General features: G+C 36.9%; 1 protein-coding gene across 1 annotated transcript in view; it reads right to left on the minus strand.

The window, feature by feature from the left end:
- Positions 1-14,595, minus strand: part of CTTNBP2 (cortactin binding protein 2) — a 118,502-nt gene that overhangs the window by 34,587 nt on the left and 69,320 nt on the right. Inside the window, exons 6-7 of the mRNA XM_034431039.3 lie at positions 14,186-14,285; positions 5,604-5,754 (exon numbers count right to left, since the gene is read on the minus strand). Coding sequence (XP_034286930.2) covers positions 5,604-5,754; positions 14,186-14,285 — 251 coding nt within the window. The remainder of the gene's footprint in view (positions 1-5,603; positions 5,755-14,185; positions 14,286-14,595) is intronic.

Here is a 14,595-nt window from a genome sequence, read left to right on the forward strand (position 1 = left end):
TTCAGAGGTAAAAGACATTATTAATTTGGGCAAAACTAATGCTAGATCTTATTTTATTATTAAAAATTATTTTATTATTTATTTATTAATTAATCTTATTTTATTATCTTATTTGTCCCAGCTTCTGCCAACCTAGCAGTTTGAAAGCATGTAAAAAATGCAAGTAGAAAAATAGGGACCACCTTTGGTGGGAAGGTAACAGCGTTCCGTGTGCCTTTGGAGTTTAGTCATGCCACTCAGATGACCACGGAGACGTCTTTGGACAGCGCTGGCTCTTTGGCTTTGAAACGGAGATGAGCACTGCCACCTAGAGTCTGGAACAACTAGCACATATGTGCGAGGGGAACCTTTACTTTTGCCTTTAATGCTAGATCTAGGGATCAGAGCTAAATCTAGGGATAAATATCTGGATGATTCCTCATCTGCTGCTTGGAAATTTTAGAAACTGCATTTTAATCTCTAAATAATATCAGTTCAAGAAGGGCTCCAGTAGATCACATATAATTGGACCAGATTTCCAAACTTATTGTTCTTTATTGGATAAAATAAACTATCTTGGTAAGTTCTGTTATATGGATCATATTTTTCTTGATAGTGGAACAAATTTTGGGATTTGTTCACTGCCAGATATGTAGATACTTCCATTGTGCAGCTCACTAGTAAGACAATTATAGTCATTAGTGGAACCTTGTCAGATATTTAATTTATTATTGTGGTTGGTTGCCAGATGCTTAGACTGGACTTGGCATTTTTATCCATTTACCGAGTCCTTCCCAAAGACCTGGGAGAGGTGGATGTGTGTTGTTGTTGTTGTTGTTATTATTATTATTGCAAATCTTATAAATTTATATAAGTATATGCTTATTTTTTGACACTATGCATTGCCAGAAGTCTTTTTCTACATTAGCATAATGTAGACAACATAAAGCACAAAGGAAGTACAACTCCTTTGGAAATAATTTTCAAATCTTAATTTTATTTGATTCATTTCTTTTAAACTGAATGCATATATTTACTTTATTACTATACTCTGGGTTCTCTTCAAGTTACATAAATCTTACACTTTTTATTATTAATCCTTCTCTTTTCCCAATTAGTATATTTCAGCTTACAGAATAAGGCTTCTCTGCCTTTAAATGGCAAATAATAAGCTGCAGTGTTTTCCAGTATTCCTCGTTCTGAAAAAAAATTGCAACCTGCTTCTTCAAAACGCAACTGCCTGAATTTGTGTTTCAACCAAGGTCAAAGGTCAAGTGGTCAAGATCAATCGGGAAATAATTTTGCCAATTAGCTTTTTTTCTCCTGTAACAAAGGCAATTACAAATAAAGGATTAAAGAGTAATATTGATATTGGTATTACTTTTAAAGATCCATTTCAAACAGTTCTTTATGCCTTGTGGATTATGCTCCCAAAGTAATTAAAACTATAATTATTCATTATACCATTTGACTGAAATTCAATGGAAATAAATAAAAAACAATACTACATTTTAACAGCATGACTGATCACATACATTTTGCTGCCAGAATACCATTTTCCATGTCATTACTTTTTTGATATCTGCAGCATAAACTACCACACCTCTCTCTTTTTTTTTGGATATTAAACATGCATTAAAAAACAAAAAAAATCATTAAGAATTTGCTGCTTTTTCATTAAATTTGACAAGCTTGTTAAATGGTATGGCTCACCTGGGGAAATGTAATGGGATTTTGGTGTGAAATTATGCTTGTGCAAGTTTACCTATCAATAATATGCATCTGATTATTATATAAATTGATATAATACTTTAGAGGCTTTAGAAACAATACTCAGGTTTTGAGATGGAGGACAGGACATTAAGAAAAACAACAGGTAAGCAAAAAGATCTAAATGAAACAATAGGAACGTTTTTTTTGTATATGTGTGTGCATATACACATATCTATAGAAATAGAGAAGAAAAACTCTTGGCAAAAACAATAATACTGTATATCCCTTAAAAATATCCCTGGATTCAGGGATTGCACTTGAATTTTGAAAAAAAAAGAAAACATTCCTCACAATGTGGAACTCAGCATCTCAGAGCAATACAAGTTGCAAATTGAAATAATAAATCAATGGATTTATTTGCTGAATATTTATCTGCTTTGAAATCAGTGGATTTATTTCTGAATATTTAACATGACATGTAAAATACTCATATGTGTAAAATTAAACATTGCATTACATACGTACATATATAAATACATACATTTATAACATACAGCAAAGACAGATTCTACTCTGCACGATATATATTGTTACTTTGTGAAATGCAATAGCCTACCATGAAAGCCACTGTAGCCACAACCTACACAGATGGACATGTTTGAATGCTTGTGCCTAGATATAGAAACGTATACTGTATGGAAAGGAGAATATATATTGTATAGTGTAACACACTCCTTTCAATAGAACAACAGTTCATCTGATTCAAGATTCACCTTTATTCATTGTGTCCTTTGTGAATATGGCTTTAAAGTGTGGCAATGTCTTCACTGGTTCATAATACAAAATTAGTAACTCCATGTAGAAAACTAAGGTAGGGGAAGTTTAGACAAACTGCAAGAGGAGAGCAATAAAAGGCCCTTGTCTTATTGTGATGTGACGTGTCCAAGATTTTGTTGCAGAAGTAAAACAAACTCTTCCACACTGAGATCATACAAATAAAGATGACGGAAGAACATTGTGAACAACGTTACTTGTTATCTTATAGCTGCCAAGTATGAGAATAAGAAAGATAGTTATTTCAGGAATCTTGGGGGAAAGTGCCAATTAAAACTTGTTTAAGTAGCCATCAACAACCTTTCTGGTTTGGTGGCCTGGCCAGGGGGGAGGGGATAGTTTCTTATGATTGAGAATGGCCCCTGCTTGCGTGAGGGAAGCTTCGCAGGCAAGCAAAAAGACAGCCACCGAATGATCTTGCCTTCCACCTACATGGCCCAGTTCTAAACAGGCCACGACCCAGTATAGGGCCGCAGCCTGGGGTTTGGGGACCCCAGGTTTAAGGTTTGCCGTATAAAAATGAAATATTTCTTTTATTCCAAAAATGTCATGGAAAGGTATTTATAGTGAGTAGAATCAATACGAGTAGATATGTAACAGAATACAGAATAACAGAGTGGAAAGGGACCTTGGAGGTCTTGTAGTCCAAACCCCTGTTCAGGCAGGGAACACTATACCATTTCAGACAAATGGTTGTCCAATCTCTTCTTAAAATTTTCCAGTGTTGGAGCATTCACAACTTTTGGAAGCAAGTTGTTCCACTGATTAATTGTTCTAACTGTCAGGAAATTTCTCCTTTATTTTAGGTTGCTTCTCTCCTTGATTAGTTTCCATCCATAGCTTCTTGTCCTGCCTTCAGGTGGGAGAATAGCTTGACTCCCTCTTCTTCATGGCAACCTCTGAGATATTGGAATACTGCTATCATGTCACCCTATTCTTTCTTTTCATTAAACCAGACATACCCACATCCAGCAACTATTCTTTGTTTTAGTCTCTAGTCCCCTAATCATCTTTGTTGCTATTCTCTGCACTCTAACTAGAATCCCAACATATTTTTTACATCATAGCAACCAAAACTAGAAGCAATATTCCAAGTATGGTTTTCCAAGGCATTATAAAGTTGTATTAACAGTTCACATGATCTTGATTATATCCCTCTGTGATTATATCCTCTGTGGGGATTATATCCCCACAGCCTAGAACTGTATTGGCTTTTTTGGCAGCTGCAGCACACCGTTGGCTCATATTTAAGTGATTTCCACTAGGATTCCAAGAACCCTCTCACAGTTACTACTATTGAGTCAGTTACCACCTATACTATACCTGTGCATTTGTTTTTTCTTGCCTAAATGTAGAACCTTACTTTTTTCACCATTGAATTTCATTTTGTTAGGTAGGGACCAATGTTCAAGTCTGTCAAGATCTTTCTATAAGCCTATCTTCTAGAATGTTGGCTATTCCTGCCAGCCTGATGTCGTCTGTAAATTTGATGAATTCCGCATCTATCCCCTCATCCAAATCATTGATGAAGATGTTGAAGAGTACTGCACCTAAAACAGAGCCTTGGGGCCCCCCACTACATACTTCTCTCCATGTAGGTGCAGTTCCATTGAAGGACTACATGTTGAGTGCTGTTGGTCAGCCAGCCATCTGGTGGTGATGCTGTCTAACCCACATTTGTGTATCTTGTCAAGTAATAGGTTGTGGTCTACTTTATCAAATGCTTTACTGAACTCAAAGTAAATTATATCCACAGCATTCCTCCGGTCCACTAATTTTTCACTTTGTCAAAGAATGCAATAACATTTGTCTGGCATCTGTTTTTGACAAACCCATGTTGACTTTCAGTTACGACTTTTGTTTGTCTATAGGTATTCACTGAATTGTTGCTTGATTATCCTTTCTAGAATCTTCCCAGGTATTGAAGTTAGGCTGATAGGTCTATTGTCTCCTGGATCTATTTTTTTTTTTTTTTGAAGATGGGAACTACATCAGCTCTTTTCCAGTCCTCTGGTAGTTTCCTGGTGCTCCAGGATCGTTGAAAGATATAATTCAGTGGTTCTGAGATCATGTCTGCCAGGTCCTTCAGAACCTTGGGGTGTAATCCTTGGGGTGATTTGAACTCATCTAGGGTGGGAAAGTGTTCACTTACCATTTTCTTGCCTATTTTAACTTGTACTCCTAATCTGTTTTTTAAGATATTGTTTTAGATAGGTTGGACTGTTTTTTCCTTTTGTGTAAAGATGGATGCAAAAATGAGTTAAACAGTACTGCTTTCTCCCTGTTGCTTGCCACTTTCTCCCATTAACAGATCAGTTGTTTCCTTGACTTTTTTCTTGTTTTTTTACAAATTGAAAGAAGCTTTTTTTGGTTATTTTTGACTTTTGTCTCAAGCCTTAGTTCATTTTGAGTGTTAGCTTCCTTCACTTCATTTTTGCAGGCTCGGGCTATTTGCTGATATTCTGTCTTAGTTATGTGCCCCTCTTTTCACTTATTATACTTCTCCTTTTTGTCTTTCAATTTATCAGAGAGCTCTTTATACAGTCATGCTGGTTTCTTTTGAGAGCTGCTATTTTTCTTCTTCTTTGATATTGTGCTAGACTGGGCTTTTATAATCTCACTTTTCACAGTTTCCCAAGCTTCTTGTTGTTTTCCCCAAGTTTTCCCCTTGCAGATTCTCATTCATAGAATCCTTCCCAAGCTCTCTCTAAGTTTATTGAAATTAGCTCTCTTATTGCTTGTGCTTGAATAATGTTGAATTCCAATATTTCATGATTATTCCCCCCCCTCCCCCAAGGCTCCTGTAGCTTCAATACCTTCTATCTTTTCATCTCAGTTAGTGAGAATTAAGTCCAATATGGCTGATCCCCTAGTTCCCTTCTCTACTTTTTGGGAGTCAAAGTTGTCACTCTCTCTCTCAGCCCATATCTTGTAGGGTTTCTGTGATGGGGAAGAAGAGTACTATATAGGTGTGCCTTGAACTCCTGAACAAAAGGGAGGTAATAAGTCAAAAAAACAAGCCAACAAATAAGATACATCTCAACAGAAATGTTGACTGAAAAAGAGTTCAAACTTACAGAGGTATTTGCACTTCTATCTGCTCCAGCTTCCAGTAAAAGTTTAACACATTCAGTATTTCCATTTCTACAGGCCAAATGTAAAGGAGTCTCTCCTCTTTCAGCAGCATGATTAACATTGGCATGATACAAGATTAATAATTCTGCAGATCTAAGGAAAGAAAAATTGACAAAAGCAGATTAGGAAAAAGAAAAGATCTGGAAAAACACCTGACCTTTACAATGTCATTCAACTACAATCTTTTTAAGCATGCACACATTTAAACTGGGTCAATCAGTTATATAAACTGGCTAGATAAATCCAATACATAAATAAATCAGAACAATTCAACCACAAACAAACAGTGCACCTAGAAGATATAAGAAGCAAGCATAAATCAAAAACCTCAAGCAAACAAACAAAACTATACAGGAGCAAATATTTAAAAATGCACAGTTTGCAAGAACATATAAGGGAGACTGTAATCTTAAAAGCAGATGCAGAGTTTTAAACATCCATATTCAATATTTCTTACAAAAACATTTGCATAGACAGATGTAATTTAATATAAATGAGTAGGTGAGAGTAAAACAGTTCTTAATTCAAGACTCTTTGCTGCTCATTGTTGTTCCAAAATAATTGTATACTTTTTCCAATTTCCTTAAAAAGGTTCAACTATACTTCCTCAAGTGGAACACCAGACTTTGATAAAATGCAGCTTCAAAGAAATGATACTGGTTATGAATTATTTTTCTACAGAATCCTATTTCCTTCAAAATAGATTTGAAGGAAATATTATAGCAATAGCACTTAGACTTATATACAGCTTCACAGTGCATTACAACTCTAAGTGGTTTACGGACACAGCATGTTGCTCCTAACAATCTGGGTCCTCATTTTACTGACCTCAGAAGGCTGGAAGGCTGAGTCAATCTTGAGCCAGTGAGAACTGAACTGCCAAACTGTAGGCAGTGGTGGTCAGCAGAAGTAGCCTGCAGTATTGCATTCTAACCACTATGCCACCATGGCTATGCCATACAGTCCCAAGTCTACTCACCATGTTTAAATAACAGGTTCTCTTCCCAATTTTTAAAAACTTTTTGCGGAAAACGAGGCGCGCAGAGGCTTTGGGAGGCCTGCAGAGTGCTCTGGGGGCTGGGGAGGGCAAAAACCTTTTTTTCCTTACTTACCTCTTAGAAATCTTGGTGCGTCTTATACACCGGTGTGTCTTATAGTCCGAAAAATATAGTAAGTAAAAAGCAGGCATAAAAGACAATAACGTATATAGCAAATAATATAAAAGGAATAATATTATGTCTGCTTTTTACTTACTGTATATCTGTAATATAGCAATACTAACTATTGCAGACGGATGTTGAAGAAAAATATAACAAAATGGGCATCGGTCTGAATTCACACATGATGTGATTGAATTATCAATAAAAAGTTTGCAAAACTGTAATTAATAAAATTGATGGATACTGGCATATTGAAAAGGAGCAGATACCAGAACTATTTATCTATAACAGAGGTGTCAAACTCAATTTCATTGAGTTGTGGTTGAGTTGTGGTTGTGGCTGTGGTTGACCTCGGGGGGGCCAGGTGGGCATGGTCAACCAGGTAGGCATGGCCAGCTTGACACCACTCTCCAAACTGCTGGCATGTTTCCTCTTTGCATTGGGTAGACCAGGACAGCCCCGTGGGCTGGATCTCACCACATCACGGGCTGGATCTGGCCTGCGGGCCCTGAGTTTGACACCCCTGCTCTATAATGCTTTATTTTAAAAGCCTCCCGCCACTTTTACTACCGGTTTGCAAGAACCAGACAGAACAGGGAGCAAGCCACCACTAATGCACTTGACAAAACATACAGTAACTAGCTTTAGGTGTTGTAATTCTAGTTTAGTAGAAATTTCTAAAACATCTATTACAATAATTGCAATGTGATGTGAGCATTTTTTCTGCTATTTATATCAGAGATACAGGTTGGTTGAACAATGCATAAATGGTCTTTCATTCTGTTGCTAGACACATGCACAAATTGTGTGCCCACTGATATTTAAGGCTACAATTCCAATAATTCTTGGAAGTCTTTTAATTATGCTGGATGAAGCTTATGGGTATTCTAGTTTAGATATTTGGAAGGTATCTGCCTTAACAGAAATAATATAATGCTCTTAGTGTTAATTGCATTTTTAAAAGTTTAATTGTATTTAAAGAGGGGAAAAAACCCAACTCCACCCACTTACTCACCCAGCCTCAAAATTCATTTTTAAGAGCAGGAGCTAAGTGCCATTTGACAGAAAGTTATAATGAGTGACAGAGTTCCTTCTTTGGCAAATGTGGTACTGTGAAGTTTCCATTCTGTTTTATTGTAAACAGGAACCCTTCCCTCAACATGCCCTTCCTGGGGGAAAATTCTGGGTATTTTAATTAAAAATATCTGGAAAAATATGATACAAAGGAAAATGGTTAGTGTGGCTGGATTGTGACTTCCTTTTCTGTTCTTACTGCTCTCTAGAAACCCAGATATCTTGCTTACCTGACTGCCACAATGCACTCTGCCTGGCCTACACTTGAGAAGTGTTCAGAACCTTAACTGGTGGACAGGCTGCTAACTGCTACACAACATTGAGAATGTATGGCACTTGGGCTGAAAGCCTTGCACTGTTCCCAATCAAGGAGTTTAGCAGAGGTGTCAAACCGGTGGCCTGTGAGCCGGATGTATCACACACAGGCCATGCCCACCCCAGCTCTGCAAAGGCAAAAAAGTCATGATACATTGTGATACGTCACGTGACACCATCAAGTTTGACATTTGTGGTTTAAGGTGGCAGAGTTGTGTGGCAGATTGCTTGTGGCCTAAGTAACCTATCTCATCTATCTCAAAATAAATATGCCTTGAATGAAGCAGAAAAGGAAACCTTTTAAAGAGGCCCTCACCTTTTCATGTCTCTGGGACTTTCTGGAGAGCTCCTTCACTTCTTTTATTTTCAGTTTATGCCAGGTTCTCTCTCATGAGCTACACTCAACCCTTGCTCTTTCCCCTTTTAGAAAGGGAATATTTTCCTCTAATAAACGGCTTTCATTAACAGAGCATTTTAGTTGTTATTACAACTGTTTATCAATTATTGTTAGTTACACAGTCAACCTATTGCCAATTACACTGGATTTGGCGTTTTATCCACCTGTCAAGTCCTTCTGAAGGGCCTTGGATAGGCAGATGTTGTTATTCAATGATGTTAAAGGTATTGGCAGAGGATAGAAGTTGTTCCTAGTAAATTTGCCTTTTGCAGTTGACCAGCGGTAATTTTGTCAATCCTGATAATGTTTAAGGAGTGCTTCAATTTTGGGGGGGATTGCATCCAAGGCACCTATCATTATTGACAGTATCTTTGCTTTCTTTTGCCAGTCGATCTACTTCTATTTGCAGATTTTTCTATTTTGTTACGTTCTTCAGTTCTTTCTATTGTATTCTGCTGTCTCCAGGTATGCCACATCCACTATTCAGATGTTTTTGTCTTTCTTATCAGCAACTGTTAAGTCTGGGATCTTGTATGGCAGATGCTTGTCTGTTTGACATCTAAAGTCCCAGAGAACCTTGATTTCTTCGTTTTCTTCATTTTGTCTATTTTGTGGTCACACCAGTTCTTGCTTGCTTGCAGGCAAGTGGTATTTCTTGCAGATATTCCAATGCAACATTGTTGCTGCTTTGTCATGCCAATCAGTCTCTGTGATCTTCTTGCAGCAGTGAACTAGATGGTCAACTATTTCTTTAACTTTGTAAAGATGGCATATGCTATCTGTTGCTGTCTTCACAAATTGGGCTTTATATGCTATATGCTGTTATTGCTATAATATATATAGCAATGTGAAATCATAGCTGCCACTTCTTTAGCTGGTTTTAGCTAGTTCCCAAGTACTTGTTGTAAGGTATAGGCATAGTATATGTATGGATTAAGTAGTGTGGCTATTGGTAATTAACAGACGAAAATTTTCTCAATGTGCCGATATTCTAAGTGCCATTCAAGATGTTTTGATAGGGGACCCGGTGGCTCTTAAGCAACAAAAATCAAGCCTTCAATGTTTTTTTTTTTTTTAATGTTCCAGCTATAAGGCATTCCAGGTTTGATTTTTATTCCCTTTCCCGTCAATGTTTTGTAGAAATTTAGTATATAATCCTTTTCCTTGCCAACATTCTCTTCGTATTTTTATTATATTATTTGGATATTCCTGTTTTGTTTTCCACACATTCAATAAAGTATCAAATTTTAACTTGCATCAATGCTTGTTCTTGGATTTATTTTACATAATCAGCCAATGCTTGCTTTTCTTCAACTATTTGTTTGACTTGAAGTAAAACTTTGTCTCCATTTCTGTGGGGTAGATGTAATCTATCAATATCACTACATGAATATAATGCATAATAAATAATCATCAGTTTTCATGGGTTTTGGTCCAAACTGTCCAGGTCAGCTTTTTAATTTCAGTTTTTAATCCCAACAGAGTATCATATCACAGGATCCAGGTAATGATGACTTGATGGTGTTTTCACCTTTTAAAAAAACTATAGCCAGAATGGGAATGTCAGGAAATAAGAGCACATAGTAAAACTCCAGTCTGTTCTGCACATTTATTGCAAAGTAAAACTAAGCCACAATATGCCTTTTAGCATGCAGTGACATCCCCCCCCAAAAAAACCTAACAAGACTTTAGGTAAATAATCTCCATAGACTTTTCTAAAGAAGCCTAAGCGATTAATCTAAATGCCACCAGTGTTACATTTCTCCGAAAAAAAGAGATGGGGTAAACGGAAAGGAGAGAATTCCTCTGAACTAGGGGAGAATGAAATAAGAAAAAAATTAATCTGAGGCTGAAAACACAGTATTTGAGTAAGAAAAAATATCTATCTGAATGAAGAAATGAACTAAGTATATTGCTAAAAGAGAGGAAAAAAGGAAATTTTGCATAATGTATGTACATACTATCATGTCTATCATAATATTAAAAACTTTTTGGAGAGATATTAATTTTACTGTTCCAAAGTATGACATGTCAGTGATATCAGTAATGTGCAGAATTACTTGTAAGATTATTCTTTGGATTTAATATTCTAATTTTTCTGTTTCTCTGATCCAAATCCAACTGTTTCAAGGACTAGAGTAGTTCTAAGGGACATCTACAGTATAAATCACGTACTAAATGTAAACAAATGTTGAACTTGGCCCTGGTTCTAAATCTAGACTCTTGTTTCTCAACCATATGAGAAACATTTGGGATGACATGTAACTGGGACATCACCTATCCCACAGCAGAAACTTATTCACTAATGAATTGGCAAGGGCAGTTGTAGAAAAATTAGATATCTTCAGGTCAATGAGCTTAGCTAGAAATCCTGCTACTAGTAGTTGGTTCTTGAATAGTGGTACAAGCAGGATACAAATAGCAGTTGTCATTAGAAGCATGTCTATAAAAACACTGAATACTATGTTCATGAATCACATGAATCTCCACCATTTGCAGGAACAATGGTTGAGACCATGATAAGTACACCTGAAAGATCCATAAGGAATTATATGAAGATCTGAAATGCCTGCAGATGAGCTAAACAAGATAAGGAGGGACTGTAGCATGGAACTGCTGGCATTTATCAATCCCAGAATTTGCATCACTAGGTTAAACCAGGAGCCCACAGAATAACTTTTATTAACCAATATAAAAAATGAATTCTCTCCATTGTACTTTTTGCCTACATGTTCAAATGAAGAATATCAAAGTTTGGTGATTCCAAGTGGAAGGCGTGGATGATTCTAACAAAAAGACTAAATTTTGGTTCCTATTATATAGTCCTTTTGCTAGATTGTCTTATTCCTTTTCACTACTAAATTCCCATATGCTTTTGATAGCTATTTGGCCAATTCTAAGAAAGAAATAAGAAGGTGCATTTGGGGGTGGGGTGCTAATTCACTAATTCACTAATCCTTCTAGGAAATTTAAGCTCTTAATAGTTCTACTGTAACAATAAATTTGTAGAGGGTGTTATTGCTACTTAGGTGGCTTATGGACCTAATCCTTTTATTCTTATCACTAGACAATGCCTCCTTTATCTATGATGTTGGAGTCCAAGTTAAAGTACCTGATATTTATATGAACATGAGGTAGATGAACAGGCCAATAACTTGAAGAGATAGCTTTGGAAGCCTGGGGCACAGAAAGCTCTTTGGCAGATATACTTATTGTTGACTTTCTCTTTGTGAATTGCCTCGGTTCTTATTTAAAAAGGAAGCAATAGCAATAGCACTTAGATTTATATACCGCTTCACAGGGCTTTACAGCCCTCTCTAAGCGGTTTACAGACTCAGCATATTGTCCCCAACAATCTGGGTCCTCATTTTACTGATCTCGGAAGGATGGAAGGCTGAGTCAACCTTGAGCTGGTGAGAATTGAACTGCTGAACTGCAGGCAGCCGGCAGGCAGTGGAAATAGCCTGCAGTACTGCACTCTAATCACTGTGCCACCACGGCTCTTGAGGAATCCCTCATTTAAGAGGGCTTCTGAATCAGATTGAGGCCTACAGGGAAATTTGGAAATGTCTTCTACTTTTTAGATTTCTGTGAAGAGACATGCTGAATCATTTACAAGAGAACTGCTGCAAAGGTCTGCTTTAAAAGAATGTCCACTTGCCTTTTACTTCTATGTTTCCCTTGGGGTAACCGAGGCATAGCCTGATGATAGCCCATTCTTTAATGTATTATTCCTGGTTAGGAAATGAGCCCATTAAATCCTTCCAGAGTTGTGGCGTAGAATTAATTTCAGACGGACTGAGAGGTGTAGATTGAAGAATAGTGCTCACCCTATATGAATATTTCAGTTCTCATGTTTTATGGCAATGTATTTTTCCCATCCCCTTCCCTGATCTCCATGCTATTGGAGTCTGTGATTGTCATGGGCTGAAATTGGAGTAGTTAAACCATTACCTATGCCCATCATATGGGTAAAAAGAGAGAGTTGGGAGGGCCCATAGGTAGCTGGAAAATGCAAACATGAACGCACATTGGAGCTCACAGCTTTGCAGTGCTGCCTTTTCTGTTGCTATGGACTTGCTAATTTGTTGAAACAGTTCTGTAGTGATAGAGCAACCAAAATCATCTTCAAAGTCTGTGCCATTTTAATATTCTGCTCAGGTTGGAAGAAGGCAGGAAAAAAGAAAGAAAGAGAGAGGGAGAGAGAGAGAGAGAGAGAGAGAGAGAGAGAGAGAGAGAGAGAGAGAAAGAAAGAAAGAAAGAAAGAAAGAAAGAAAGAAAGAAAGAAAGAAAGAAAGAAAGAAAGAAAGAAAGAAGCCTTTTTCATTGGTCAACAAGTGATTTAATTAATATTGCAGACATTTTAGAGAAGAGATTCTCTTCACCCCACTGCCTAGTTAGCTTCCAAGACAAAATCAGCCTACAGACAGATGGCTACTTCTACATGCCAGACAAAAGAAGAAGCTGCCCTTGCTTCCACCCCATGGAAGAGATATATTTGAGGTTATAAAAGCCTTCAGAGGCTCAGGAGAATTATGCATTTTACTGCAGATCCTTCATCTTTATCTCCTACACATATATGTTAGTAAACATACCAATAACAATTCTAGCATGAGGATATCATTTTAATTTCTTTAAAAGATTAAAGATTTCTTCAGTGCATCACTCTTGCAAACAGCTTAAACTTTTATGCAATTTTTCTCAGGTGTTGCAGAAAATGAAATATCCCACCCTGTTCTATTCTAATTGTCTGCAGTTAAGTGGAGTTGATAGGAGGTTTTGTCTTCTAAGCAGATTAGTTTTGAAGGGAAAGGGAAAGTTCAAAGGGAAAATCTCTATGCATGCAATTTCTTCACTGGCTACCAGTAACTGCCTATGTTTTTCATTTCATCGTAATTTGTGCCGGCAAAAAAATGTCTTATAAGGCTGTCAAGAAAAACCTAACTATAAATCAATATAAAGCTTCACTTTAGAGATGTTCTTGAAGAAAACAAAGCACAGCAACCCAATTTTCCCCTTTCTACATACATATGAAAGCAAGAATGTGAGAGTGGAGAGGGGTCTACAATAGAAAACTAATGGTGTGCAGTGCCTGGATGGGCCTCCTTTTTCTATTTTTGACTGCTCCTTAAAGAACTCCTGACCTCTCCTTGGCTATGTGGCAATGGCGGTGCTCAGGAAAATACACATTTCAGTTATTGAGGCACTAAGAGAAAAGTGATATGGTTGTAGCCTTTGCCACCTGCTTATCCCAAGTGCAGCTTTTTTTCTGATTCCATGGAGTCATAGCATAAGTCCAGGAAGAGGTACAACTTTTTTAAAATAGTAGCCGACAGGTAGAGAGGTGTCCATCTCTAATAAAAAAAAATCAATTTTAGGCATGAGTTCCCTGTAACATAATCATTTAAAAAATCCTAAATCATCTCAATAATGCATACTTCAGGAAGAATTATAGGAGGGCCAAGCATTTCTTTGCATTAATTCACCCACAAAATTTATACATCTGTAAACTGAAACTTAAAGACCATATGTCATTTTGTTTGGCAGAAAACAAAGACATAATTGGCAAATTACTTACTTGCAATGTCCCTGAGCGATTGCTGAACACAAGGGGGTAAATCCGTTTTTATCAATAAGGTCAACTTGTGCTTCTGAAGTCAGCAGCAATCTTACACAATCTATGAGTTGAAATATATGGAGGAGGAAAATGGGAAGAGGAGGAACAAATTACAATTAAGTTTAATGCCAGTTCCAAAAGTCTTTGCTTTTTAAAATTTCCTGCAGCGTAATTCTTCAGAAGTCTTAAGAAGTTTAATAAACTAACTCCTAGGTCAGTGAGATATGTCCCACTAAGAGTGCCATTTGGTACTGTGCAGCTATCAAATTCATGAAATCAATAATGTTGTATTTTATAGCAGCCTTAATGAACTATGAGCACTGCCATAAGAATTTAGGCATCAGCAAAATGGATTGGAGATTTCCTGACAA

The sequence above is a fragment of the Pantherophis guttatus genome, chromosome 7 (genome assembly GCF_059756535.1).
Source record: "Pantherophis guttatus breed Tessera chromosome 7, ASM5975653v1, whole genome shotgun sequence".
Lineage (NCBI taxonomy): Eukaryota > Metazoa > Chordata > Lepidosauria > Squamata > Colubridae > Pantherophis > Pantherophis guttatus.